This window comes from Rhinolophus hipposideros, assembly GCF_964194185.1.
Source record: "Rhinolophus hipposideros genome assembly, chromosome: 8".
Classification (NCBI taxonomy): Eukaryota; Metazoa; Chordata; class Mammalia; order Chiroptera; family Rhinolophidae; genus Rhinolophus; species Rhinolophus hipposideros.
Window position 1 is genome coordinate 63480553 of NC_138054.1, and position 27780 is coordinate 63508332.

A 27780-nucleotide genomic window follows, 5' to 3' on the forward strand; every position below is an offset into this window, starting at 1 on the left:
AGGATGCCTTCCAGGCCCTCAAGGTCCCCATAAACAGAAAGCTCCTGTAGCCTTATATATACCTGGATTTGAGGGCAGGGCCCCAAACCAATGTTCCTCCCAAGTGGGGGTTGGGGTGGGGGGGTCACATGAAATCTTGCCCCAGGTCCCACTGTCAACCCAAGGTCAAAGGCCTGAGAGCAAAGTATGTCACAACTTACTGGCCTGACACCACCCCCCTCAGAACTTACAAAGGCATCATCAGGAAAAAACGTTCACAGCGAGTCTACAGCTCTAAGTTACTGTAACCAGTCCAGGAAAACTCCCCAACTATTTTCTCTTATCTAGAGAACAACATATAAACTCTGAAATAGGGTTGACTTGGGGTTAAGCAGAGCTCCCTTCTGCCTGACATTGGATGTTCAAACAGCAAATTCTAAACTACAGTCTGTCCCAAGTGGTAACGTAGCCCTGTAGGTGTCAGAATTATTAAATCCTCTTGGGTAATGTAGGCCAGGCACCTTTTGGGATTCAGAACCTGGTTCATACAGGTTATTCAACTAACAATCAGGTCAGAGGCGGCTCAGTCTCACACTAGCCCTGGACCTTGGACACCGGTGAGGGCCCACGGCCTGGCCTTAGTACCAGTGTCCTGAGACCGGCACCCGTAGACTGGGCACCAAGAACTGCTGGCCAGGTTCCGCCTTCCAACCACCCGTCCCACACGGAAATGCTCCAGGCAGCCCAGATCCCACTCTACGATCTTTAAACACAAGTCTAGACCAGGAGCTCTTTGTAGCATCTTTATTTGAGAAGTCAAAACTGCAGACAGGTAACAATTCCAAGTGTTGATATAATTCAAACTTTCTGTACAGAAAACAATATAACTCCACCAGCCAGCCTCCCCAAATTCTTCCAACCACAGTGTCCATCACAGTCAGCCCCTCAGCCACTTTCAAACCAGAAATCGCAATTCTCTACAAATCAGCACACTATTTTCCCTCGAGGATCACACCCGCTCCACCCCCATTTTCTTCAGAGTTCTTTTTCCAGGACAGAATTATGGGCCCCGTTGGAGACTGGGTAGACAAAACACAGGTACCACCCGAGGCCTGGTTTAGAGGCTGTTATCAGCTCAGAGTCCATAACACAGTATCAGCACCAAAGAGCAAGATCTTCACCAAGTCTTGTTTCTGTAGCCCCCATCCAGGGACAGCACCACTGAAAGTTTGCAAGACAGCTGGGTTCGGTCAAGTACTTGAAAAGGAAAAAATATAGCACCATTGGAAGACAAAGGGCCGGTAGCCACACTTGATTTGATCAGCTCCACATTAAACAGACAGGAATTTGGATCAGAATTTTCCACAGAGACCAGTACAGAAGTGGGGGAATACCTTTGGCCACTATATAAAACACGGAGTGCTCCAAGGCACAGATTCAGCCAATATTTAAGAAAAAAAATCATCAAAGCCTCAAACTTTGCTTACAATCTTTATTGAAGTTATACAAAAAGAATCCCCCAAAAGTGAAAAAATACATTATATACAAAACACTTTCCCTTGGGAGGAAGGCTCTGCTCCCTCTTAACATGCAGTGCTTTCAATTGTAGCTCCAGCCTCCACTGTCCCCTCCACTGCTGCCCGGCTTTCAGCCTGATTCTCAGCCTGGAAGATAAATAGGGAGCCTGGGCATAAGTGACCCTGCTTTAAGCCATTCTATCTTACACAACTAAGTAGGCCTCAGAGGAAGTAAACGCACATCCGTAAGTTCCACTTTGCTCCCTACAGTAACAGGGCAATGACCAAAGTAGAAAGCCATTTCTTAAATTCTCTGTAATAGGGCTGACAGAGCCACTGTTGATACATTACATGGAAAGGAGCAAGCAGAAGTGACCCAATGGTCTTGCCAATTAACTTTTCTCATACATTCGTTAGAGTGGGACCTGTGGTATGTATATAGGTTACATTTGTCAGAGAGACAGCCTGTGTTCCATAACCAAACTGTTTCCTGCACAACCTCATTGTTTTAATGAGGGTTGTACTCAAGCAATCCAAACAGGCCCAAGGTGGGGAACATGCACTTGGGAGAACTGGTTTCCCCAAGCCCTGAGAACAAGGGGAAATGAGGCAAGAGTCCAAGCCCTGCTTTAACTGCCCACCTCCTCCTCCATGTTTTCCGAAACTTCATTTCCACAGGAGACTGCATCCCCACTGCCTCCATTCACCTCCAACTCTTGTTTGGCTTTCTTTGCATCATCTTTCCGGGGGCTCTCTTCCTCTGGTTTCCTCTAAAGATATAATTATGAAGTCTTCACAAAAGTGCTTAATGTTTCTAAAAGAACAACTACAAAAACACTTCCTTAACAACCCCTCTTCCCCATGGTGCAAAGATCCTGAACAGGACTCACAGCTCTAAAGGTCTCTCTCTAGCCACAGGAGGAGAAGCCAACCTGTACTCTGCAGAATAAATCGGTCTGGCCCAACATACAAATTCAGCCTCACTAATGGAACGGTGGGGTGAGGAGTAGATCTGAACAGTAACCAAACCACAAGTCTGAAATCCTACATTTGAATCAGGAAATAAAGGAGTTAAGACCCTCCCACAAGAGAAAAAAACTATTGCAAACATAGGCAGAAGGCAGACTCACAGGAATTCAAATTACCATGTTTCCCCGAAAATAAGACCTAGCCGGACAATCACCTCTAATGTGTCTTTTGGAGCAAAAATTAAAGTAAGACTTGGTCTTATATAAGACCCAGTCTTATATTATAGGAAAATCAGACTGGGTCTTACATTAATTTTTGTACCAAAAAACACATTAGAGGCGATTATCCGGCTAGATCTTATTTTTGGGGAAACACGGTATTAGCAGGTCTGCTGCATGAATGAATGTCAAAACCTGCCCTAAGGGGGGCGCTGATCTGACCAATCCTCCCCAGCAGCTCTCCCGATAGTCCTTGAGCAAGAGAGTTGTTCTGTAAGAGATATTCAAGTAAAACTACCTTCACTCGCAAATATTACCACCTTTGCAAATACCTTTGCACCCGGTTATTAGGAAAGGTACTCCTCATGCACTATTTGGAGCAAAAAAGAAAAAAAAGAGAAATGACTGCATGTGGATTTACCTTCTTTCTGACAAGGTGGGAAATATCGGTCACACAATTTGATGAGGAAGCACCATCTGTTTGCCTTCTACTGGCAATCTGGCAAAAAGGAAGCCTTTGTTAGCATTGTACAGCTATAGATGAGACAGTGAGACCTAATATTAAGTGACCAAAAAAAATAAATCAGGGGCGGCTGGTTATCTCAGTGGCTAGAGCGCAGTGCTCATAACACCAAGGTCGCTGGTTCGACTCTCACATGGGCCAGAGAGTTGCGTCCTCTACAACTAGATTGAAAACAACTTGACAACTTGACTGATGGGTCCTAGAAAAACAGTTCCCCAATAAAATTCAATCACCTGAATACTCACCATGGAGACTGAAGAGCCTCCTCCACTAGGACTGAAACCTGAAGTCGAACTCTCTACCTGTGAAAGATGACAAACCCCAGTGGGTCCCAGGATAGAATCCACCAAGTCAGTCCTACAACAAGTCCCCACCATCCCAGCAACTTACTAAGACCTCAAATACTAATGGCCTCCATAGAACAGCAACATTGTCCAACCGCCTCTACCCATAGGGCCATCTGCCACCCCCCACCTAGTGTATAGGCAGAGTGCAGGTATTAAACTAAACCCTCTGTATCCTATCATCCTCTGCAGTGTAGAAAGGGAGCTTACACCCTAGCACCCAAAAGCAGAGCCAGGCAATCCGGGGTTAAAAGCCTTCAATACCTCACTAATCTATACAGAGGAGTTGAAGAGATGGAAGCAACAGTTTACTATTGTTATACAAATACTACTTGTCTTATACCATCAGAAGAATTTTAACATACAGATACTATCATCCCCATTTTACAGATGAGTCAACTAAGGCAAAGAAATGTTAATAGGCCCATGGTTACACACAGTAAGTAGCAAAGAGATAAGTCAAACTCAGAGTCTGGGTCCCAAGCATATTCTCTTCAGCATTATACATACTATCTACAGGAAGAACTAGTGCTCTAACATACCCTCTGACCTCTAACTCCCTGGAAACCAATTTGTAACTAAGACTCCTAGCAAACAGCACACCAATACCATGATGCCTTCAAAGATAGTTGAACACGCTATTATCAAACTTCAAAAGGAAACCAAACCAACCAGAGTTGCCTTCAGAGCCAATTCGGCCACATTCCCACTACGCTGGGACTCCTTTGCATCTTCTATCTTCTCTCTAATTTCAGGCAGCAGTTCCTTTAGCTCCTCAACTTCTTTTTCATGTTCAGTAGGTGAGCCTTCAGCCTCCTTCATCTGCTCATTTAGTACAGCTACAAAGAACAGGCTGAAGTGATCAGTAAGTTACCACAAACGGATCCACTTTTTAACCTTGTCAATAACTGGATCCATCAAGATCGTGAAAACAGCTGGTGCTAACTCACCCATTCTCTTCTCAATGACTTCAATAGATTTGCTGAACTGTGCCACTGCCTCATCATACTGAGAGTTATACCCATAAGCCAAGCCCAGCTGGTAGTGGGTCTCTGCAAGGAGCCGGTCATGGGCTTCCAGATACTGCTCTTGTAGGTTCAGGCAAGCCTGGAACTCCTCCACAGCTTGGACATAATTCTCTAATGAAGAGAAAAACAGCAAGCAAACGAACAGCAATTAGTATTCTAGTCCAGTACTTTTGAATTGCAGACCATTCTGCGCCTGTTTTACATCTCTTTGTAGCATCTCTAGGACCTTTGATTATATTTAAAAACAAAAAAACAACCTCCTAAAAGACTTGATCAGAGTTTCATTCAGAAGAGACTGTTCACTGTCCTAGGGACTGCAGGGAACCCAAACCTACAGTCTTTTAAAAGCCAACTGCGCACAATTTATGATCAATCAAGCTTGGTGTTAAAGAATTTGAAAAAGATGAGGTGGGGGGAAACATTAGGAGGAGAGAAAAATGAAAAATGTATTACCAGATTCAACACTAACTTCTCCGAGTTTAAGATGTGCCTGTGCAGCATAAAGCTGAGCTTCTTTTGTTTCTTGCCTAAAAGGAAAGATGATCAGAAACCTTAAAAGCATTTGTCCAACCCTAATTGGTTTCTATTTTCAGCCACCCAGCTCCCAACCTGAATCACCAAGTTTTACCTTTTAAAAATGATCTTTGCTAAATCTAGCATATCCCAGGCAAGCTCTAGGTTTCCAATCTCCTCTTCTTCATTTTCTTGAAGAGACTAAAAGAACATTCAAATCATTGGCATTAGAAGTACAAGACAGGCATCTTTAGATTACAAACCTAAATATACAACTCAGTATGGCTTAAAATAACAAAAACCTGATACAGGATTCAAAATACAGACTTTCTCCCTAAAACCACCTATACAATGGGTCCCTACAAAGTTTCTACTCCAAGTCATCGCCTTTGTCAGTGATGTTTAAAGTGAGGTGTTGGGTCCCTGGGAGCAAATGGATCTTTCCATTCTAGGCATGAATAAAGGATCCCCAATCCCTAACCAAGAAATAGCTTGGTTATTATCTATAATAATCACACCTCTACTAGTAAGCCACAGTCCTACATAAGAAAGCAGACAATGATACAGAACAAGTAATAATTTACCTTGTTTTCAAGAACTGAATCATTGGGTGTTTCTTCAGCCTTGTCATTTTCTTTATCCTCCTCTTCTGAGCCCTCAGTTTCTACAAGCAAAAATTCCTCAGTATTGATAATACTAAGGCTATCTTCTGACTAGTCAGAGATTCCAATAAGTATCTGTGAAATAATCTATATTCTGAGGTAGGACAGGCCAGAGGCTAAGCCACATCAGTCACATTTGAACTGGATGTAAATGTAAGGCCAGTGATTACACTCTAATATTGGATAATCTTCTAGTGTCTATGGTTCAGACCTTCAACAAACAAAAGGCTGAGTGTTTCTCCTAAAAGTCAACCTGCATCTTTCAGATGAAGACAGATTAGCTACTGCCTCTTATTCACCAGCTAGAAGCTCCCATCTACTCAGAAGCAATTGGGGGCATCCTTAAGCCAGTTTCTCTGGTGCTTTTAGACCACTTGTTAGATAATACTCATCACAGACTGAGAAAGTACCAAAAGTTAAATTACTCCAGTCCATTCAGAGCAAGAATGCCCAAGAGACTAGCTTTCCCACAACAGAGCTATGGAAAGAAAAGCATAGCCCTTACTCTCACCAATGAGCATGCCACAGACTCCAGCCAGCTCGAGCATGTACAGAATTTGAGTTAACAGTACCACCACCAGTTATTTCACTCCAGTACCATGTTAAAATCTGCAGCCATACTGACACCGTATTTTACCATATTGACATACACTCGCAAGAAAACGGCATGTAAGGACAGGTTGCTAAAAAATAGCTCTATACACCAAAGTTCAGAATGTCATGTAATTAAAATGGGCTTTTAGGGGTACAATTAATGAATTGGATATAATGTGCCTATCTGTGATCTCTGTCATTAAGCGTTTTTAACACAAGCAAAAGAGCTCAAATATTGTCTTTGTCTCCTAACAACCTACCATGGGAATATAAATATGAAAATCAGGCCTAAGAGCCATGAAGTCAGGTTAAAAAGGGCTTTTATCAGTCTAGCAATACTGCTTCAGGATGAGAACAGGCACATAAAATTTTTATGTATTTTATCAAGTAGAACAAACTAAAGTCATCCTCTAAGAGTCAATTACAAGTAGCTAATTAACCTCCATGGTGAACAAGCCCTGTTTTATCAAGTGGCTCACTTCTCTCCTATTGACTATGTAATTTAGTATTTCTGAAATACAAATACCCACCACCACACACCATTATCTTTCCATACCTAAATTTTCAAGTGGTTTGTGTACTTAGTTCCCTTTTGTTAGACTAGATGTGTGGTTTTATTGACTGATGATGAAGTCCATCCTCCAGCATATATTCAAGTCAGGTGAAGCAGATCTGCATATTCTTGTAACAGACTCAAAAAACCACTATTTTCTCAATTTGCAGGAGAAATGGACAAAATGGTCATTGTTATTCTAAACACTGTTCTACATGATCTGGTATCTGTTCCTACTCATACCAGAATGTTAGGTGACATTTAATGTGGTATAACATCTATTATTTGCAGTTTTACATCAAATTTTCAATTAAAATTCTTTAGTCTGAGAAAACACTGGTTTTTTTGAGAAATCTGCACCACCTTTATGGAATGGTGGAGAAGGAAGGAGCTAGGTTAATGTGAAAGCCACTACTTTTTTTTGCAACCTGGTAACCTATACCAGGTATTAATGGAAGTGCCCTGATGTCCATGAGCTATTAAAATATTTTCCAAGCTTCTTTAAAAATGGACTCTTCTTATTATTATTATTAATATTATTATTATTATTATTCTTTAGAGAAATGAGACATTGTTTTATACCATTTCTCTGATCTTATAGCCTCTTCAAAACAATATGGGTACAGAGCAGTGCAAACCACAAGAATGACTCTTAATGGCAAAGTAAAAGCAATCTGCTAATTCTGTTTTTCTAGCACTCCCACAGGATAAAGTCAAGTAACCAAGACAGATTGACCAGGAGAGCCCATCTGAGCATGACTGAGCTTTTTGCTTACAATATTAAAATTTTGTTCACTTACCAATCATATCTAGCCTGACAATTAGAAAGAAAGACCAATGATCTTTATCAGGGATATGGACAGTCCAAGCAGTGGTAGGAAATAGGGTTTTAAGAGAAAACCACTGACAAGATTTCTGCAGGCTAGTGTTGCCACGTGAATTCCCAGTATGAGGTAAATAAAGGAAGGAAGGGGATAAAAGTTGCTTTCCTCAGTGTGAGGTTCATTGGGAAGAACAATACATTCAAGTCAGATCTAGCTTTTGGAATCAAAAGTAATGTATGTGAGACAGCACTAACAATGAATGTTACTTGTGATCCAATTGAATAGGTTTTGAACAAACTGGAGAAATACGACATCTCTACTGTAGCTTATGATTCTAAGTACAACTTAAAGAGAGCCAGCAGAATTTTTTACTATTCTTGCTCACTATCAATAAAGATCAAGACATGGGAGTTTTTTTTAATTCAGTTGCGGAATTCAGTTGTGTGCTTTTTCCATGAAGAATTTCTAAAGCCCATAAGCAGCCCAATGGTGCTACCATGTAGCCAATTCACTTTCAGTTACCATGGCTGTGCTGGCTGGAGTGCAGGGACCTGCACATAGGTAGAAAGAAGTTTACCAAAATGAGCTGCAATACTGATAATGAGTCTTTGAAAATCTAAAACTTTCGGGAACTCTTGTAGTCTGTCAATTATATCAAGTAATAATGATTAACTGGTATATACCTGTGATTATTAATACCAACGTTAGATAAATCTTTAGACAGTAGAATCCTCAAATGACAGTACAACTCAATTCAGACGTGCCAATTATGTAATTACTAATTAGAGGCTTATATATCTTGATGAAATTGAATCACAGTTAAGGCTAAATACTTCACAAAGAAAGCATCCACACTTTATGTTTTAAGTAACAAAAATTTCAGTTTAGCAGCCAAAGCAAGCATGAAATGAGGGGAGAAAGCAGCAAGAGGGCTAATGGTTAAGCTTTTTAATCTTTTGGAGGAGGCTAATTTAACTAATATGAATAAGCCTCTAAACACTTCCTGCAAACTAAAATTAAAAAATCACCAGAATTCTTTCACTCTGGTGATACAACATTTAAGGGCTAACTGTCTTCATTTAAATGGCATGCCTGCTTAAAGTGTACCAATTCAGTGGATTCTACTGCTCTTATCCTGCTTCCTAAAGCAGAGAAAAAGGAACTGTGTAAACAGTAAAAACAATCCAGAGGCATGCAAGTGAACATCCATTCAGCATTCTCTGCCAGCCTAGCCCACTATTTCCCTACCTACCCCGCCTCCCCCCAATCCATCTTTATTGGCTAGTTTGGTACAGCAAGTTACTGAGAGCTAGCCAAGTCTCAGAAATCAGAGGCCTATTCTGCAGTTAGTAAAAGCATTAGTTTATTAAGCCAGCTAAAGACGACTTGCTTTTGATTTAACTTGCTCAACTTATCAGAACCTTCTTAAACTAGCCCCATTTTCATTAGCCCTTTCCTAATCCAAAGGCAGACGGAAAATCCTGAATGGAAGGCTGGCTTTTACCCAGGATTAGTGAGTCAAATCCAGAATGTACTCCACCCACTGCAGCTCTTGCATATCCCGGTTACCTTCACCCTCTTTCATCTGTTCTTCTCTCTCTTGTGTTTCTTCATTAGCAGCTATCTTAGCTTTGTCTTCATGGGACTTCTCAGTAGCCCCCTGGGCTACCTTGGTCTCAACCCCATCTCCAGCTGCCCCAGACTCTTCTATGGACAGCTTAGTCTCCTCCTGATTAGGAATCATCAACTCTGCCCTGACCTTCTCCTCTAGTCCTGAGCAATCTTTTGTTTCTGCCAAACCTTCTGCATTAGTCTCTGGTTCAACAGGAGTCTGATCTCCTGCAGCTAAGAGTCCATTGACTGCATCATCTTTAGGGAGAACTGTGGCCTCCTGCCTGGGCTTCTCAGAGACTTCTGACCCAGCTTTTGCAGCTGAGGCCTCTGCAGCCTCCGGTGTCACCTCTGGTGACTCTTCAGCAGGAGGCACCAGCTGCTCAAGAACAGCTTTTCCTGGCTCGTTTTCAGAGGCAGCTACCTGCTCCTTTGGCTCATCCCCACCCATATCCACTGGATTGACTGCTGGATCTATAGGCTCTGCTTCTACCTCCACTGCAGTGCCCTGCTTTTCTAGAGTCACAACAGACCGCTCTTCTGAAGCTTCTTTTGGCTCCTCCTCTATGCTCACAATTACTTCTCCCTGCTTCTCCTGGCCTCCTTTTTCTCTGTTCTCTTCTTGGACGTCAGTGGCAGAAATTGATTTTCCCTCCTCAGCATCTGGTGCTTCTTGTTCTGGCTTCCCAGAAGCGACCTCAGCTTCATTCAGTTCTTCTGGTGCTGCTGCTCCTTTTGCCTCTTCAGTGGTTTCAATTAACTGATCTGGGGTTGATTCAACCTTTTCCTCTGCCTCTGCAGGCTCACTTATATCCATATCTTCTCTTCCACCCTTCTCCATTTCAGTCTCCTGTTCTTTATCAATTTCAGGCTTTACCAGAGACTTGTCATCTGGTTTTTTTGCTTCTTCTTTTTCTCCCATGGCGTCATAAACCTGTTCTCTCAACTCTTCCCTTGCTTCCTCTACATGGTTAAAGAACATGAAGCATAAACATGTCTTCGAGTTTAATGATAAAAGCATAAATGGAAACTAAAAATACATTCCTTTTAAACCCTCAAACAGCCTGGTTTAAGTTTTAGCAGATGGCCTATAAATTATCTGCCCCTTTGAGAAAAGCAAAGGGATAAGTCCCAGCTAGCAAAGCAACTTATAGCGAAAGAAACCCAAGCTCCTTAAATTAGGTATTGTTTTACTTGAGCATTCTGATTATCAGTTAGGTAGAGATGCCAAGCTTAATATTCTCCAAACATTATAGACCTCCATCTGATTATGTAAAATTCTAGAAGCCAAACTCAGCTTAGAAATTTAATTTTCTCATACACAAAAAAATGTAAAAGGACTCTAAGCATTGCTATTAAAATAACTGAGCTGCAAAGACTGAAAACTTTGCCTCAGAAAAATGTTTAGGGTTATTGTAATATTTACAATATCAATTTAAATAACAGATTTATTTGGGAAATTATCCTTTCACAAAAGCCTGCAGTCAATTTTACTGATCAGCTACCTCCACTGCAGTCTCTACCAGATGTATCACCCAAGCATCTTAGAGAGACCGTACAGGATAAGAAGAGCCCTATTTCCATCACTTGTACACAAGAAATATACGTCGCATCTCTTGAATGCCACATGCAACTCCACATACCATCTATGTTATCATTATTTTCTACCAGAGATTCTTCTTCTGTTTTTTCTCCTTCCTCCTCTTCCACATGCACACCTTCCAGGGCATTTCCCAACACACCATTCTCCATTCTAGGAGAACAAAAGGAAAAAGTACCAAAGGTATGATGGCTAGAACCTAACAATTTTTGAAAGACAGAAATTTCAGTCTTATTATAAATGCAACAGAAGGGTAAGCAAATGCAGAGAATATAAAACTATAAGTACTCCTGCAAAACTTCTAATATAAATTAAGGCTGTGAGAGCAGTTAAGGAAATAAGCAAACCCTTCAGATGAGTCTTATCAAAAGAACAAGATCAGTAGAGATTTCCTTTACATTAGGGCCATTATCTCCCAAACTTCACATCCACTCACATTTCCCTAATTGGCCAAACACATTCTGGCAAGATTTTCATGAAATCATCAGAATGCTCTACAAAACTGGAAAACTTACCAGAACTCAGATTAAATAGATCACGGATAATTTGCTGGTTTTGTGTAACCTCAATGTATTTTATTCTGGTTATTAATAAATTCTGGTGAAAAACACAACTTTCCGACAGTTAAGACTACTTATGAGTCTTATTTACTAGACATTCTCACTTGCTAGTGCTTTCAAATTGTCCTTCATTCAGTCCTTCCTAAGGATGAATATTTTAGACTAGCTGAGGGTGTTTTAAAGGTTCTCTCTCTATATCGGACTCTGCTAAATTATTGACTGTTCACTAATGGAAAGATCTCTGCTTCTAATGACCCCAAATTCAAAACAAAAACTATGTATATAACTTTACTCTTTGCATCAAGTGCCTTTCAAAACTTCCATCAATATTTCATGCTCGTTTTAAATAGACCATTATAGTGATACAAAACATCATACTTATAAACTGCAGCTTGAAAGACATACCTCGCCAACTCCAGAAGTGATTTCCCATAGAAAAAGAAAGCTTCTCCACACTCATTAGCTGTCTCTCCATACTTCTTACCTCTACAAAGAGAATAAACATCTAAGATCTGAATTAACATCTAGCCTAAAACATTTATTTCTAGTTCTTTAGTTATAAAATTACATTTCTCCAGTAACACACCCTTCTAGGAAACCAATACTGTCCTCTCCATCTTGCTTTCTAATCGACATCAAAAGGACATTGACCTAAGAAACAATGCATGAAGTTAATGTTGCCTGTTCTTCATCTATATATGTTGTATATTGTAAATGACACTGATTTGCTAGTTACCATATATAATGTAGAGTCAAACTACATTAATAGGTATCTCTTCCGCTACAAGATGGGTGTCTATGTGTGCCAGAATAGTTAGAGGACCTTTGGCTGAGACCTAAAGGATGAGTAAGGTCCATGGAAAGGCATCATGACACAGTTAAGAGCATGTTCTCTGGAGCCAGAATGCCTCGGATCAAATCCCACCTCTAACCTTTAACCAGCTGTATTGCCTTAGTCAAGTTAACTCACAGTGCCTCAGTTTTCTCATCTGCAAAATGGATCTGCTCAAAGAGCTACTGCAGGAACTGAGTTAATGTACATAAAAGCATTTAAAACAATGCTTAGAAATACAGCTAGCACTATATATAAGTTTTAGCTATTAATATCTAGACAGGGAAGAGGGAAGTGAAAAATCACGTGTGATAAACGGGAAAGAGGACATACTTTACGTAACATAAGGAGACTGCTTTTCACGGAATAAAGGATTGGCAGAAGTCATGCAAAGTCAGGTCAACTACCAGCCTGAGAGTCTAGTGAGAGTAACTAAAGAAACGAAGAAGGAAGTATTATGATGAAGACCATGTTTAAGGGTTATCTACTAGATTAGAATACTGCATCTCAAAATTTCCTCCTAAATTCCTTTAATGGCTGGAAAGTAAAAATAGCAATCGCTTCAGGAATCTAGAGGAAGCTAAGAAGTGTGTTTCTTTGTGCTTAATATTACTTAGATTTTTAACATTTTACATTGTAAGATAACCATAAAATTTTATACAAAAGTACCTAAATACTTAGCATTAGATAAAATGTGGGCTCTACCCCAGCACACCACTGAATACCAGAGGCCCAGTTCTTCAGACATGGGTAGTGACAAATGAAGAGGCCAGAGGCTAGCCAGGAATCAGATGAGTTTACTGCAGACATCCAGGAATAAGATTCTGTTCTAGATGTTGGAAAGGGAAGTGAGAGGTTGGAAAAAGAATGAACTGCTATGACCCTGACTGACTGAATAGAAGGAATGAAGGCTTTTAATCACAATAAGCCTCAAACCCGAAACCCAGCTTCACTATAAGCTTTTCTTTTATAAGGAAAATTTCTTCAATACAACTGTATATGATCCAATCAACTAATTAAGAAACATAACTAACTTCAGTTGCTATTGGTAGCAGTTATCTTAGAGGAAACTAGCTCAACCCAAGTCATAGGGTGAAAGGCTACTGCTTGAATATTTAACTTACACTTTTTCGCTCTGAGAGTACGGTGGTACATTCAAGTCTTTGGCTAAAATAAATCAATTTTGGGGCACTAAAGCCAACCTGTTTCCCCAAGATATAGATATTATATATGTGGTAACTACCAACTTCCTAGCAGTTACAACATAACAAAGGTGCTAAGAATCTATGAACAATACTGTGCCAATAACAACATTAGTGATAGGGTAACCAATCACGGCTTGCTTGGGGTTGAGGCATTTCCCCCCGACACAGAACTTCCAGTGCTGAAACTAGAAAAGTTCCAGAACAAACCAGAACAAGTTGGTACCCCTAATTAGTGATGACCAGAAAACAAATTACGTTACTCGGGAAAATCAAAGGCTCAAATTGCTCTATAAAACCTACATACTCGTATATATGTAAGTTTTATTTACAGAAATAAACTCTTACATGAAAAATAATCATCTTTTTAAACTCTTGCACTTTATTCCTTTTCCCCCAAACACAACTTTTTATGACTCAAACTTATTAGGAACATATATCATATCATGGCAAAACACAGTACTTACAAAAGACTAGCTGCTTCCTGGAATGCATTGACAGCTGCTGGAATATCCCCCATCACCAGATGTTTCTGTCCTAAACCCAATAGTTTCTTAGCTTCACTATCCACATCCAAACTGGAAGAAAAAGATTTTTTTCAAGTGTCAAATTTTTTTAAGTCAACATTTTTTGAATATCTGCTACATTTAAACCATAATTTCTTTAAGCCTGAACTATTTTGGCAAGGCTTAGCTAACTCACATTTATCACTACAAAAGCAAAAGAAATCTCAAAGGCAACATTTTCAAAGCTTGACTAGAATGTTTTCTCTTAAAAGTTTATCTACTCACAAAGCCTATATTGTATGTTACTATAAATAGTTGCTAATTAAGCAACAAATAAAAAAGAATTCTAAAAGAACCATAGGGGCCAGCCCGGTGGAGCTCCATGCTCCTAACTCCGAAGGCTGCCGGTTCGATTTCCACATGGGCCAGTGGGCTCTCAACCACAAGGTTGCTGGTTCAATTCCTCGAGTCCAGCAAGGGATGGTTGGCTCCACCCCCTGCAACTAAGATTGAACATGGCACCTTGACTGAGCTGCCTCCCAGATGGCTCAGTTGGTTGGAGCGCGTCCTCTCAACCACAAGGTTGCCAGTTCGACTCCCGCAAGGGATGGTGGGCTATGCCCCCTGCAACTAGCAACAGCAATTGGACCTGGAGCTGAGCTGCGCCCTCCACAACTAAGACTGAAAGGACAGCAACTTAAAGCTGAACGGCACAACTAAGATTGAAAGGACAACAAATTGACTTGGAAAAAAGGCCTGGAAGTACACACTGTTCCCCAATAAAATCTTTAAAAAGAACCGTAAATTCATACAGCAAAAGTTGTACTAGCTAAAAGAAAAATTAAATCAAGAAACATTTAGGCAAACAGGACAAAAGGCAGTAATTTCAAGATAAAGACAATGTGGTTATAGCATAAATAAAAGCGAACAGATCAAATGGAACAGAATACAAAAGGATTCACTCATGTGGCCAACTGAAATTCTGACAAGGTCCTAAGCCAAAATTAACATAAACAGATTATAGACTTTCTAAGTCTAAGATTTTAAAATTTGTAGAATATTGAAGAAAATCTTGATTAACTTTAGGTTTGGCAAATACCTCTTAAATATGACAGAAAAGCACAAACTATAAGAAGGGGACCAATAATCTACACAGGCTATTAAAATGAAAAATGCAACACACAGACTTGGAAGAAATATTTGCAAAACTGATCTGACAAAGAATTTGTATCTTAAATATATAAAGAACTTACGACTCAGTAAGAAATAATGCAATAAAAATGGGCAAACGATAAGAACAGACACTTACCTAAGATACAAATAGTAAATAAGGAAATGAAAAGATGTTCATGTAGAGCAAATGGAACTCTCGTACTCTGCTGATAGGAATGTAAAACGGTACAATCACTTTAGAAAACAGTTTGGGAGTTTCTTAAAGTTATGTACCTACCATATGACATCCAGGTATTTCATGTCAAGGATTTAATCCAAGAGAGATGAAAACATATGCCCATACTAAAATTTATAAATATTCAAAGCAGCATTATTTTTAATAGCCTTAAACTGGATTCCAAATGGATAAACAAATTGTGATATACCTACATTATAAAATACCAACAAAAAAAGAATCAACTATTGATACACGTGATAACGTGGATGAATCTCAAACTAATTATGCTGAATCAAAGCTGCTATATTAAAAAATAAACACAGTATGATTCTATATAGATAAAATTCTACCAAATGCACTCTTCTACCGGGGCAGAAAGCAGATTAGTGATTGCCTGGAAAAGGAATGAAACAGAAAGGAGCATAAGGAAACCTTGAGGTGATGACTGTCGTTATCTTGTGATAATGGTTTACAGGTATATACACATTAAAAACACTCATCAAATTATTCACTTTAAATATGTAGTTTATTGTTGTCAATTATACCTTTATAAAATCGTAAAAAAATATTAAGAAAAAAAAATCCGGGAGGACAGGCAAGAATCAGTGATGTCTAAGTTCCACTAATAGAAGTCAAGTTATTTGCAAAGGTAAATCTTTTTTTAATTGACTTTTAATTGACATTCAATTGACCAGTATTTTGGCACCGAAAATTGCTGGGCAGAGTTCAAGGCACTGTGGATATAACAAGAGTGGTATGGGAAGGACTCACTGATAATGTAAAATTGAAGTAGAGAACTGAAGAAAGTGAGGAAGCAAATATAAGATACAAATATACAAATATAGGGGAAGAACACTGAAGAGCACAGACAACAAGTGTGAAGTTCTAATAGGAGCTTGTTTGAAGTATGCGAGAAACAAAACTTTTGTGGTTAGAGTAAGCAAGGGGAAGACTACAGAATATAAACAAGGGAGGGGAAGGGAGACAGCAGCATTCTATCAGTAGAACCTATCTGAAGAGACTATAAGACAAAGCAGTAATAGAAGAAGACTGTTAGTAAGAATCTAGGCTAAGACCCAGGAAATAGTAGAAATGGTTAGATTCTGAATGTACTTATTTTGGAATTTGCTAATGTCCTAGATAATAAGACTGGGTTTTATATTAATTTTTGCTCCAAAAGATGCATTAGGGCTTATTTTCAGGAGATGTCTTATTTTTTCATGTACAACAATCTATATTTACTCGTGTACAACAATCTACATTTATTCATGTACAAAAATCTACATTTATTCAAATAGTCATGTCATCTTCTTCTAGAACATCGTCATCTCTCCAAACCCCGAATTCCAGCTTGAATTTCTTGCGACTCCATTTCCTGTAGAACCATTGGCCCCAATTTCTCAAATCCAGCAATTGAGCTCTCCTTAAATGAGCACTTCTTGTCTCATTTCATGTAGCCTACTTGTAGTGCATTGACAACACAGCTGTCAGTGATTTTATCCCATGAATTCTTCACCCGTCACGACCTCTTGCAGGCTAGGCTTCACAGAGTTTCCACACTGATTTCTCTCCATTCTATTTTCAATGTAGTCATTGATTTCCATGTGCAAATGGTCCTTGAATGGCTTGTTTATTGCAATATCAAAAGTCTGGAGATAGGCAATCATTTCTGTGGGAATCATTATTTGATCTACTCTTCTCTCTGCAAGAAGTTCTCCATGTCTTTAGCGAGGTGAGTGCTGGCTGAATCCCAGACTAGCAGACCCCTTTGGCCACCTCGCAAAACAAGTGGCAGCCTTAAATCGACCCATTTCCTTATAACTGCTTGTGTGCACTAGGCTTTTTCAGTTTCAAGAATATAAATGCCTGGAACACGTTCAACCTTACCTTTCTTGCCCTTAGTGATGATTAGAGGTGGGGCCTTCTTTCCATCCAAACGAATTGCCAAAATATAGGTAACACTTGCACTTTTTATAACCAGTGGAGGGAATGTAGATTGACGAGGTACCCCTCTGATCAATTGTCGTTTGAGATCCTTGGCCCATAAACAATGCAGTTTCACCCATAGCAATCATGTTGGAGAGTTGGTATTTAGAAAAGTCGATACCATCAACAAAGGACTTGAATGCAAGAGCGCATTTAATAACTTCAGTATCTTCCAGCTTGAACAATGTTGTTGATCTTAGAGACAGTTCATATCGCTGAAAGAAGCCATCAGCCAGTGTTGTGATGCTTTGAATTCTTCTGGGGATATTTCTAACTGTGGTGCCATTGCAAGGGCAAATACTTGAATATCAGCCCTGCGCACAACCAAAGCCTTTGTTCTGCTGTCAGCAATCCATTCACAGATGTCTCCCAGCTCAGGAAATAATGGCTGCCGACCCGATCCATATTTGCGCTTCTTAGCATTTCCCTCGTCCACCTGTTGACTGAGGTTATCGTACTCTGTGTGCCATTTTCAGACCATTTGGAGGTCCACCTTCTTCTCTTTCATAAGATTCTTGTCCCGGGAGTCCCCCACAATTGCTTTCTTGTACTTGACGGAATAGCTTTATTTTTGGACTTACCTCGTATGGGGGTCAAAATATTATTCCCTTTAAATTACCATTAAATCAAGTTAATTGAAGATTTATGAGACAGGAGTGGCAACAAAAACGATGACAGTTATAATAATTATAATAATTATAAGTTATATTATCATTTATTTTAAGTATTGTCATTATTTATTCATATTTAATTATATAATATTATTTTATAATTCAATACATCTGTCGTGTGTTGCAGTGTGTTGCAACGGACGTACTAAATGCATCCGTCTGGCTGACAATCTTAACTGGGGCTTATGTTTGGGGTAGGGCTTATATTACAAGCATTCTAAAAAAAAAAATCATGCTAGGGCTTATTTTCTGGTTAGGTCTTATTTTCAGGGAAATATGGTAGTACACCAGTAATCATTACTCTATTTTGTACTCCGAATAGATGTTCTACTCACGAATGATGATGTACACCCAGGAGCTTAACAACATTATTCACAATAGCCAAAAGGTGGAAGCAACTCAAGTATCCATCGAAAGATGAATGAATAAACAAAATGTGGTATATACATACCATGGAATAATATTCAGCTTTAAAAAGGAAATTCTGACAGACACTACCACATGAACGAACCTTGAGGACTTTATATTAAGTGAAGTCAGTCACAAAAAAGAGACAAATGATGCATGATTCCACTCATGAGATACCTAGAATAGTCAAATTCAGAGACAGAAAGTAGAATGGTGGTTACCAGGGGCTGGGGGAAGAGGACAACGGGGACCTGTTGTTTAGAGTTTCAGTTGGGATGAAAATGAGACTGGTTCCACAACAATGTGAATGTACTCAACATTACTAAACTACACACTTAAAAATGGTTATGATGGTAAATTTTACGTTAAGTGCATTTTACTTATTTTTTTAAATCACCACCAATTTCATCAGAAGAGTCTTGAAATATTGGGATGCTATCAAGTTCAGTGGTCAATATTACTTCCAAACACTTAATTTTAATTTGAAAGTTCAACTTCTATCACTGGTAACAAATATTCTCAGTTGTTTCCTTTAAAGTGACAAGCTCACTTTACTCAACTTAAGAGAAAATGTCTGCCAATACCCAAGTCTAAATAATGAGTTTGATGGCCATTCTTCCAAGTAAATTCAAAATTCCATGAAAAATTCAATCCTTAATTCAGTTACACAAGGGCTTTTCCTAAAGACACCCATTGTACAAACTTCAGGATACAGAAGTAGTACCCACACGCTTCCCATTTTGACTCAGATTATATAGCCATGTAGTGAAGGACTAAGAATAAACTTACAAGCTTATAGCACTTTATTACAAATATTCCTAACTGAAATTGGAGGTATTTCACATCAGGGACATTCCGAAGTCAAACAGGTAACAAAAAAACAAAAGAACTACTTGTACTGTTTGGTGCCACTGCTTTGACTTATGTTAAGGGACCAGCAGATTTATCCACCACTGCTTTTGTACCATTAGTGCCAATTTCAACATAGTGAAAAATGGCTATTGTCAGAAAGCAAGAAATAACAAATGGTGGTGAGGATGTGAAGAAAGGAGAATCTTTGTATACTGTTGGTAGGAATGTAAATTGGTGCAGCCACTATGGGAGTTCCTCAAAAAATTAAAAATAGTACTACCGTATTACCCAGCATTATTTATCCGAGAACAAAAACACTAACTCGAAAAGACATATTTGCACCCCCATGTTCACTGCAGCATTATTTACAATAGCCAAGACACGGAAACAACCTAAATGTCCATTGATACATTGATATATATGATCGAAAATTTTTCAACCATAAAAAAGAATGAAATCTTGCCATTTGTGACATGGATGGACTTCGAGTGTATTAGCCTACATGAAATATTAATAAGTCAGAAAGAGAAAGACAAAAGACAAAGACCATACGATATCTAATATATATGGAATCTAAAAATCTAAAAAACAAACAACCAAAAAACACCACACAAGCATGTAGATACAGAGAACAGATTGGTGGTTGCCAAAGGCAGGGTGGGAGGTAGGAGACTTGGGTGAACTGGGTTTTTTTTTGTTTGTTTTTAGTTTACATAGATTTTTTTAAAAAGAAAATGTTCATGGGCTGAATTAATTGACTAGGATAAATGCAATAGGAATATAAATCTTACATTTAAGTACAAAAATCATTCTCGAAATTAGCAGATAAAAAATATATAATGTAGAGCAGCACATATTTTCAAAAATGGTATTTCAGCTAATTACCAGCCAAAATATTTTGTGGCTTTCCCCCAAGAAAGTATTTTGCCATTACCTATTACAATTTTACTCCTCTGCTCAAAACTGCTATGCAATGAATGGTTAAGACAAGAAATTATCCCAGGTGGTTATACAAAAAAATGAATTATAAATTTCTGCCTTCGTGTGAGGAAAAAATGCAAACGGTCTTCCAATTATGAAAATAGTTTTGATCTCAGAGAATCTCTGAAAGGGTCTTAGGGACCCTAAGAGTGTAGACTATACACTGAGAACTGCTAAGAACAAGGACTGACATCCAAAAGAAAATATGCGGGTACAGATTTATGGCACAGTGTTAAGAAATTTCTCTTCCTATTGCTTATTCACTGAACAATCAAACAACAAAAAACAAAGTATTAATAAAATCATCAAGTAAGAGCAAAAAGAGAGATGATGGTATGGAATGTTTAAGATAAATTTGGTTAGCAGATGGAAAAATGACTTGACCAGGAAGTGTGCTATAACTGGTAGGTAGTACTAAATATCCACTTCAGGTCAGTTGTTATATATTTATAATGTGACTAGTCATGCTTTTTCCAACTATCCTTCATGTTTCTGTCGGAATCAGAGTATCATGCTCCTCAAAAAAGAAAAAAAAAAATCACAAATGCTTATAAATATTGATAATTAAACATCAGCACTGTGTTGTGGGGGGTCAGATAGACTAGCTACATTTACCCCTTATGCTCAATCCAGAAATTTAAATATTATGGTATATCCAAAGATTAACCCTCTAAAAGAGTTATATGAATGTGTGTTTAAGACCAACCCTGAGCAGTACTCCTTCCACCCAAAATCCAGACTGATTCACAAATCATAAGGTAGTATTTCTAGAAGGCATAGTTTAAATAACCAAGATGACAAGGGGATTTAAGACAACATGAAAAACCTAGACTCGTGAAAAATACGTGCAGAGATAGTCTACGGAAGGACTGAAGAGAATTTAAAACAGTGATTCTCAACCTAAGTGAGCTGAAGAATGACCAGAAAGCTTTTCCAAAACATACAAACCTGAATTCCATCTCAAGCTTAACAAACAAAATCTCTAGGAAGGCTATCCAGGCACCTATCTTTTGGATAAGCTTTCTACTTAAGTATTATGCTTACCTCTGGTTAAGAACCATGTTTACATCAACATGAGGAAGTAGGTTTGAGCTCAAAATACAATTTAAGACTTTTAAACTAGAATAACAAAACTGAAAATGGCAACCTTACAAAATACAGATCTAAATCAGCAAAAGTATTCAAAAAATAGGTTAGCATTTGCCAGGCATGCTGTATACTGAGTAAGGAACAGAACTAAATAAGGTGCTATTCTAATATTTTAATCAATACCAAAAAAACAAAACAAAACTAAAGACATCATTGTCAGGACTCCATATTTTAAACTAGACAAGTACCCTAATTTTCAGTCTTATTTGTTACCTCTGAAAAATAATTGCCCTCTCGGGCCCGCCCGGTGGCTCAGGTGGTTGGAATGCCAAGGCTGCCAGTTGGATTCCCACATGGGCCAGTGAGCTGCGCCCTCCACAGCTAAAATTATGAACAACAGCTCTCCCTGGAGCTGGGCTGCCGTGAGCAGGCGAGGTTGGCGCGAGGTTGGCGCGAACTGCCATGGGTTGCAGGAGCAGCCGGCGAGAGCTGCTGTTGAATGGCCGACCAGCAACCGACTGCCTCAGCCGGGGGGACGCAAGGCTCATAACACCAGCATTGGCCAGGGAGCTGTGTCCTACGTAACTAGACTGAGAAACAACGGCTTTAACTGGAGGGGTTGGGGATCATAAGATGAGGAAGAAAAACAATAACTGCCCTCAAGTTATGTGGCACTCATAGTTTCTGTGCCATATATAAATCTAATTGTACCATGTAAAAAAATCTTACCTCTCTACTTTGTCAGCAGAGGTAGAAGGGGCAGGAGCATCTTCTTCAATTCTGTAATGAAAAAAGGGGAAAAAATTAAAACGGAGGTTATTTTAAGCCTGGAAATTAAGTAAAAAAATTAAGAAAAATATGCTATAAGATCTTAATATTTACTTAATCTTACTCATTCAAATATCTGTTAAATGCTTATTTACTAAGCATAAGGTATACTACAACGAACAAGACGGTGTCATACTAGCTTTGAGTTTATGATTAGATGGAAGAGAATGCAGTATTTCTGTTATAATGCCATATGTGCATTCCTGACAAACCTCATTCTACAAAACTGCTCACTAAAAATAAGGTTTGTTTTTTTAAAAAAGAAGTTTCCAAGAACATTCATTTTTCAAAATTCCTAATATATAAGTATCTTTAAGACATATCATAATGTTTTACTGAAAAGGTTTGGCAATAATGACAAACTCAGTAGCAATGAGTAACCCCTAACACTCAGACTATTCCTGAGAAACTATTTCCCACTAATAGGAACCAAGACTCCACTGAGAAATAATTGATTCTAAGCTGGGACACGGGAAGTACAAGGGTGAGTCTGGGACAATTTCATGCCAGAAAGCAACACAACTATATTTAATATTACTTAGGGTCATATCTACTTATGGTCATGACAAAAGGAATTATAAAGCAAATATGGGGAATCCATGGGAAAGCATAGGAAGAGTTCTTTGCACTATTTTTGCAACTTTTCTATATATTTGAAATAATATTTACAAAACATTTCCAAAATATTACAAAGTATTTACAAAAATATAACAAAAGTACTCAGGAACCAACCTGACTAAAAATCCCACAGGCCAAAAGAAGGGAGAATTTCAGCATCAACAAAGATAACTGCAATGGATTGAAAAACTTCAAATATGTTTAAATCCGTTAAGTTCTCAATAATACAAAAAGAAAAAACTCATTAGTCATCTTGGGAAAATGACAGACCATTGCATTATTATGAAAACTGGTAAATAAAAGGAATGAAGGCTTAACCCTTTCTTTACAATACAATTGTACCTTAGGTAGGTTTCAAGACAGGGATGACTTAAGTTACTGCTTAGGGACCCTGTAGAGATTGACACCATTCACTTGGTATTAACTTAAATCCTTGCCATTTTTATCTGCTCCATCATCAGTTTTCACCTATATCCCAAAGGCAATATTTAGATAAGTAAGGACATCATTTATAAATGTGCCCTCAAAGCACACCAGAGCTTAAAAACAAAGACCATTAAATTACAAATGAGAGCCAAGAATGCCGTTAGCTGTGATGGTGAAATGGAGAAAAAGGAACGAACAGTGGGAAAAGAGGCAACTTTACTACTAACACCTTGGAAGCATTAAATTAGAATTGGAGTATGTACAGAAAAAAAACGAAAGCTAGAGTATGAGAGAATAAACACTGTAGAAGATAAAAGGGCTTTCCATTACCTGTAATAGACAATTACTGAAAACTCCCCAAAAGGTTAAAACAAACAAAACAAATAGAACTGAGTCGATCAGTTTTTTCACATCTGAACTTTCTTGTTTAGCTACACCAAATTTATGAAAATAGATATGCAATATATGGATGAGACAAATGAACAATTAAAAAACAGCTTACTCAGTTCAATAAATAAATTTAAAGATATTTTAATTTTAGTACCTACTGTGTGCTAAGCATTGGAGACAAAGTCTCTCCAACAAAACAAGCAGAGAGGGACAACTTATTTAGAAAAGCACAGAGAAAGGTAGAAGAGATTAAATGACAGGTAGGGACTAACTATATTGGAGGCTGAATCCTAGAACGTGACTTAAAGATAAAAAGTTGTCAGCTACTTTCAGCAAAGATCCAAAAATCTTTGCTCCTAATTCCCTTTGTGAATATTATATTGGTAAACACAAGTTTGATGAAAAGCCCTAAGAAATGGGGGTGGAGGCGGAAATAGCGTTGAAAATAAGCAGACGCTTCACAGCTACAGCCACCCAGATGAGGCACAATTCAAAAGGCAGTTCTTTCAGCTGCAGGTAAGCAAGCAGATCTGCCCGGAACCCTGAAATAGCCTGGGATCCTTATCTAAAGTTTGTCATAGTGAGTTATGTTCAAATATAGTTTCACTAAGGGGTTAATTTGGTCAAATTCCAGCACAGAGCTTCTCAAATTACTTGATTGAAGGACCAGATTTTTTTTTATTTTCAATGAATAAGAGATGGTTTTTAAAATATATACAAAAATGTCAGAGTAATGTCAAATTTGTTCCTAAACACTCCAAATTTTTATACTTATCTCTTTGTAGATCAGTAAAAAACAGTTCACAAACCAACACTAATCTATGGACCACACAATGTGGTAGTTAAACACAAATGTCCAAAAACAGCTTCAGTACTAAAAATAAACATATTAATGCTGCACATACAGGCTACAAAAAAGATTCAGGCACCAGTGGCAGCAAGAATACACAAAATGTTTTGTACACGCATAGGTGAGGAGTGAAGTGCAATACTATTTATCACTGTTAGCCATGGCTCACCCTCCCACCTCAAAACAACTTTAAAAAAAAAAAGGCCAAAAATACGTGAAACATCAGTTTTCAGACTTTGAACTAGTGGCATAGGACAGTGATGAGAGAGAAGGGAAACAAATGAGGTGAGCCCTGCAAGTGTTCCCAGCTTACTACCTAGAGTTTTGTCCACAGTACAGAAGGAACCTGAACAGAGTCCATCTCACAGAATTGAAGAGACTGTTTGGGGATTGGGAGGCTAAGTGTTGATCAGTTTATGCATGAGAAAACTACTGAGGCTGGGAAAGAACCACCAGAAAGGAGTCAATGAAACAATCCTCAAAGATCACACAGAATGTATAGAATAACTCCCATTAGCCAGAGTAGAAAGAACTCCTACCACAGAGCATCAAGTGCTGCTTTAGTAATGGAGTTCAATTAGCACTTAAGACAGTTCCAGACCTGTCTAACAGAACTTAAAGGCAAGCCTCAAAAGGACCATCTGTTTCCAAGTTAACTCCATCCCAAACAGCCAAAACATATTCAATGGAATAAAAACTCCAACACCCAACAACAAACCTCACAATATCTGATAAAATATATAAACAAAAAATTAGCAGATGAAAAAAGCAGAAAATTAAAACCCATAATGGGGAAAAGTAATCGTAATCAATAGAACTAGACCCAGAAATGACAGACAACACAGAATGAGACACATTAAAGCATTTATTAGGACATTAATGCAATTATAAATATATCCCACCAGCTCAAGAATGTAAAGGAAAGCCCAAGCACAATGATGAAAGAAATAAGCATTTTAAAAAAAAATACCCAAATCAAACTTCTGGACAAAAAATACACTTGACAGGATTAACAGCAATCAGACCTGAAGAAAAGATTCGGAGAAACTATCCAAAATGAAAACACAAAGAATTTTGTGAGACACTAAACAGACAAATATATATGTACCTGGAGTCCCTGAAAGTATGGGGGGTGGAGGGGGGGAGTGGAATAGAAAGAAAAATATTTAAAGAAATGATGGTAAAAACAAATACAATAAAATCAAAATTTAAAAAAATAAATTTTAAAGAGAAATAATGGCAAAAATGTGCCAATTTTGATGAGAAGTATAAATCCACAGATCCAACAATCAACAAGCTCCAAGCAGAAGAAACATAAGAAAACCACACTAAGGCACATCATAATCAAATTGCTGAAAACTACTGATAGAAAAAAACCCACAAAAATCAGGCAAAGGAAAAGACACATGCTATACAGAATCAGAACAAAAATGACAGCCAACTTCTTGTTAGAAACAATGCAAGCCAGAAGACAGTGAGAAGCAATATTGACATACTGAAAGAAAAAACTAGCAACATATTCTATAGCTAGAGAAATATCTTCCAAAAATGAGTGCAATAAAGTCTTTTCTTTCATATAAAAGCAGAAAGAATTCATCACCAGTAGGCTATCATTAGAAGAAATGTTAAAGGAAGTGAATACCAGGTAGAAATTTATCTATACAAATAAACAAAAGCATTGAAAATGATAAATATGACAGTATTTGGTTTCCATCTGATTTTTGAACTTTATATAAACAAAAGCAGATTCTTTCATGTCATTTAATCATTTCTGTGAGATCCATCCATGATTCATATAAATCTAGCTTGTTCATTGCTGTATTCTATTATATAAACAGAATGATTATCCATACTACTGTTGATGGACATTTGGTTCATTTGTAGGTTTTGGTGATTGTAACAGCTTCTATGAACATTGTACAGTTGACCCTTTAACAACACCTGGGTTAGGGGCACCGCGACCTCCTGCACAGTCAAAAATTTGGACAATGTATGACTCCCCAAAAACTTAACTATTAATAGCCTACTGCTGACCAGAAGCCTTACCAATAATGTAAGTCAATTAACACATATTTTGTTATATGTATTATATGTTGTAGTATTCTTAAAATAAAGTAGGCTAAAGAACAGAAAATGTTTTTAAAAACCATAGGAAAATATTTATAATACAGTACATATTGATTGAAAAGAATCCACATATAGGTGGGCCTGCGCAGTTCAAACCTGTGTTGCTTAAGGGTCACTTGCTTACGTATTTTGGTGGATAGCTGCACATTTCTTTTCAGTATACTTTGAAAAAGTGAATAAAGTCATAGGTATTTGGAAGATTTCAGAAGGCCAAAAACAGGCATTCCTGAGTATTAACTTCCTGTACTTTACATCTCATTACCATATATATGTATATTTAATTATAGTAGACATGCACTAGCTTCTCCCCGCTTCCCATCACAAGTTGTAATGAGGAGAAAGGCTGGATAGTTAATACAAGAGCCAGATCATTTAGTTTAATGCCAACCTAATAAGGTTTTTTTTTCCTAATAAGGTTTTAAATCTTTATTCTGAAGTGAGTAGCTGAAGGTGTAATATGATCAAATTTACTTTGTATACACCTGATGGTAGTACAAAAGATATTAATAGTTTCAAAGTGGATAACGTTAGAAACAAAAAGTCAGTAAAGACACTATTTAAAAAGTATTGTAGGGGCCGGCCTGGTGGCTCAGGCGGTTAGAGCTCCATGCTCCTAACTCTCGCGAAGGCTGCCGGTTGGATTCCCACATGGGCCAGTGGGCTCTCAACCACAAGGTTGCCAGGTCAATTCCTCGACTCCCACAAGGGATGGTGGGCTGTGCCCCCTGCAACTAGCAATGGCAACTGGACCTGGAGCTGAGCTGTGCCCTCCACAACTAAGACTGAAAGGACAACAACTTGAAGCTGAATGGCACCCTCCACAACTAAGATTGAAAGGACAACAACTTGACTTGGAAAGAAGTACACACTGTTCCCCAATAAAGTCCTGTTCCCTTTCCCCAATAAAATCTTTAAAAAAATAAAAAATAAAAAATAAATAAAAAGTATTGTAAAGCACTCAACAGTGAATTTACTTTTATTCTTACTTAGGGGCCTAAACAAATAAAAAGTGCCTGAACTAAGGCAGTACTAGTATAGTCAGAAGAAAACATGGATAAAAGCAGTGGTTGTCAAACTTCAGTCTACATTGAGAATCACTTGGATGACATGTTGAGCCCCCGCCCCTAGA

At 38.3% G+C, this 27780-nt stretch overlaps 1 protein-coding gene across 2 annotated transcripts in view; it reads right to left on the reverse strand.

The window, feature by feature from the left end:
- Positions 1-767: 767 nt before the first annotated feature.
- Positions 768-27780, reverse strand: part of NASP (nuclear autoantigenic sperm protein) — a 30438-nt gene continuing 3425 nt past the window's right edge. The window contains exons 2-15 of one of the 2 annotated variants that reach the window (XM_081055192.1): positions 22142-22192; positions 13997-14107; positions 11901-11981; positions 10979-11088; positions 9294-10298; positions 5676-5755; positions 5207-5292; positions 5032-5105; positions 4501-4689; positions 4223-4389; positions 3452-3508; positions 3105-3182; positions 2138-2266; positions 768-1643 (exon numbers count right to left, since the gene is read on the reverse strand). In XM_081055192.1, coding sequence (XP_080911318.1) covers positions 1563-1643; positions 2138-2266; positions 3105-3182; positions 3452-3508; positions 4223-4389; positions 4501-4689; positions 5032-5105; positions 5207-5292; positions 5676-5755; positions 9294-10298; positions 10979-11088; positions 11901-11981; positions 13997-14107; positions 22142-22192 — 2299 coding nt within the window. In that variant the 3' untranslated portion in view covers positions 768-1562. The remainder of the gene's footprint in view (positions 1644-2137; positions 2267-3104; positions 3183-3451; positions 3509-4222; positions 4390-4500; positions 4690-5031; positions 5106-5206; positions 5293-5675; positions 5756-9293; positions 10299-10978; positions 11089-11900; positions 11982-13996; positions 14108-22141; positions 22193-27780) is intronic. The other variant, XM_081055193.1, reaches the window with a different exon arrangement.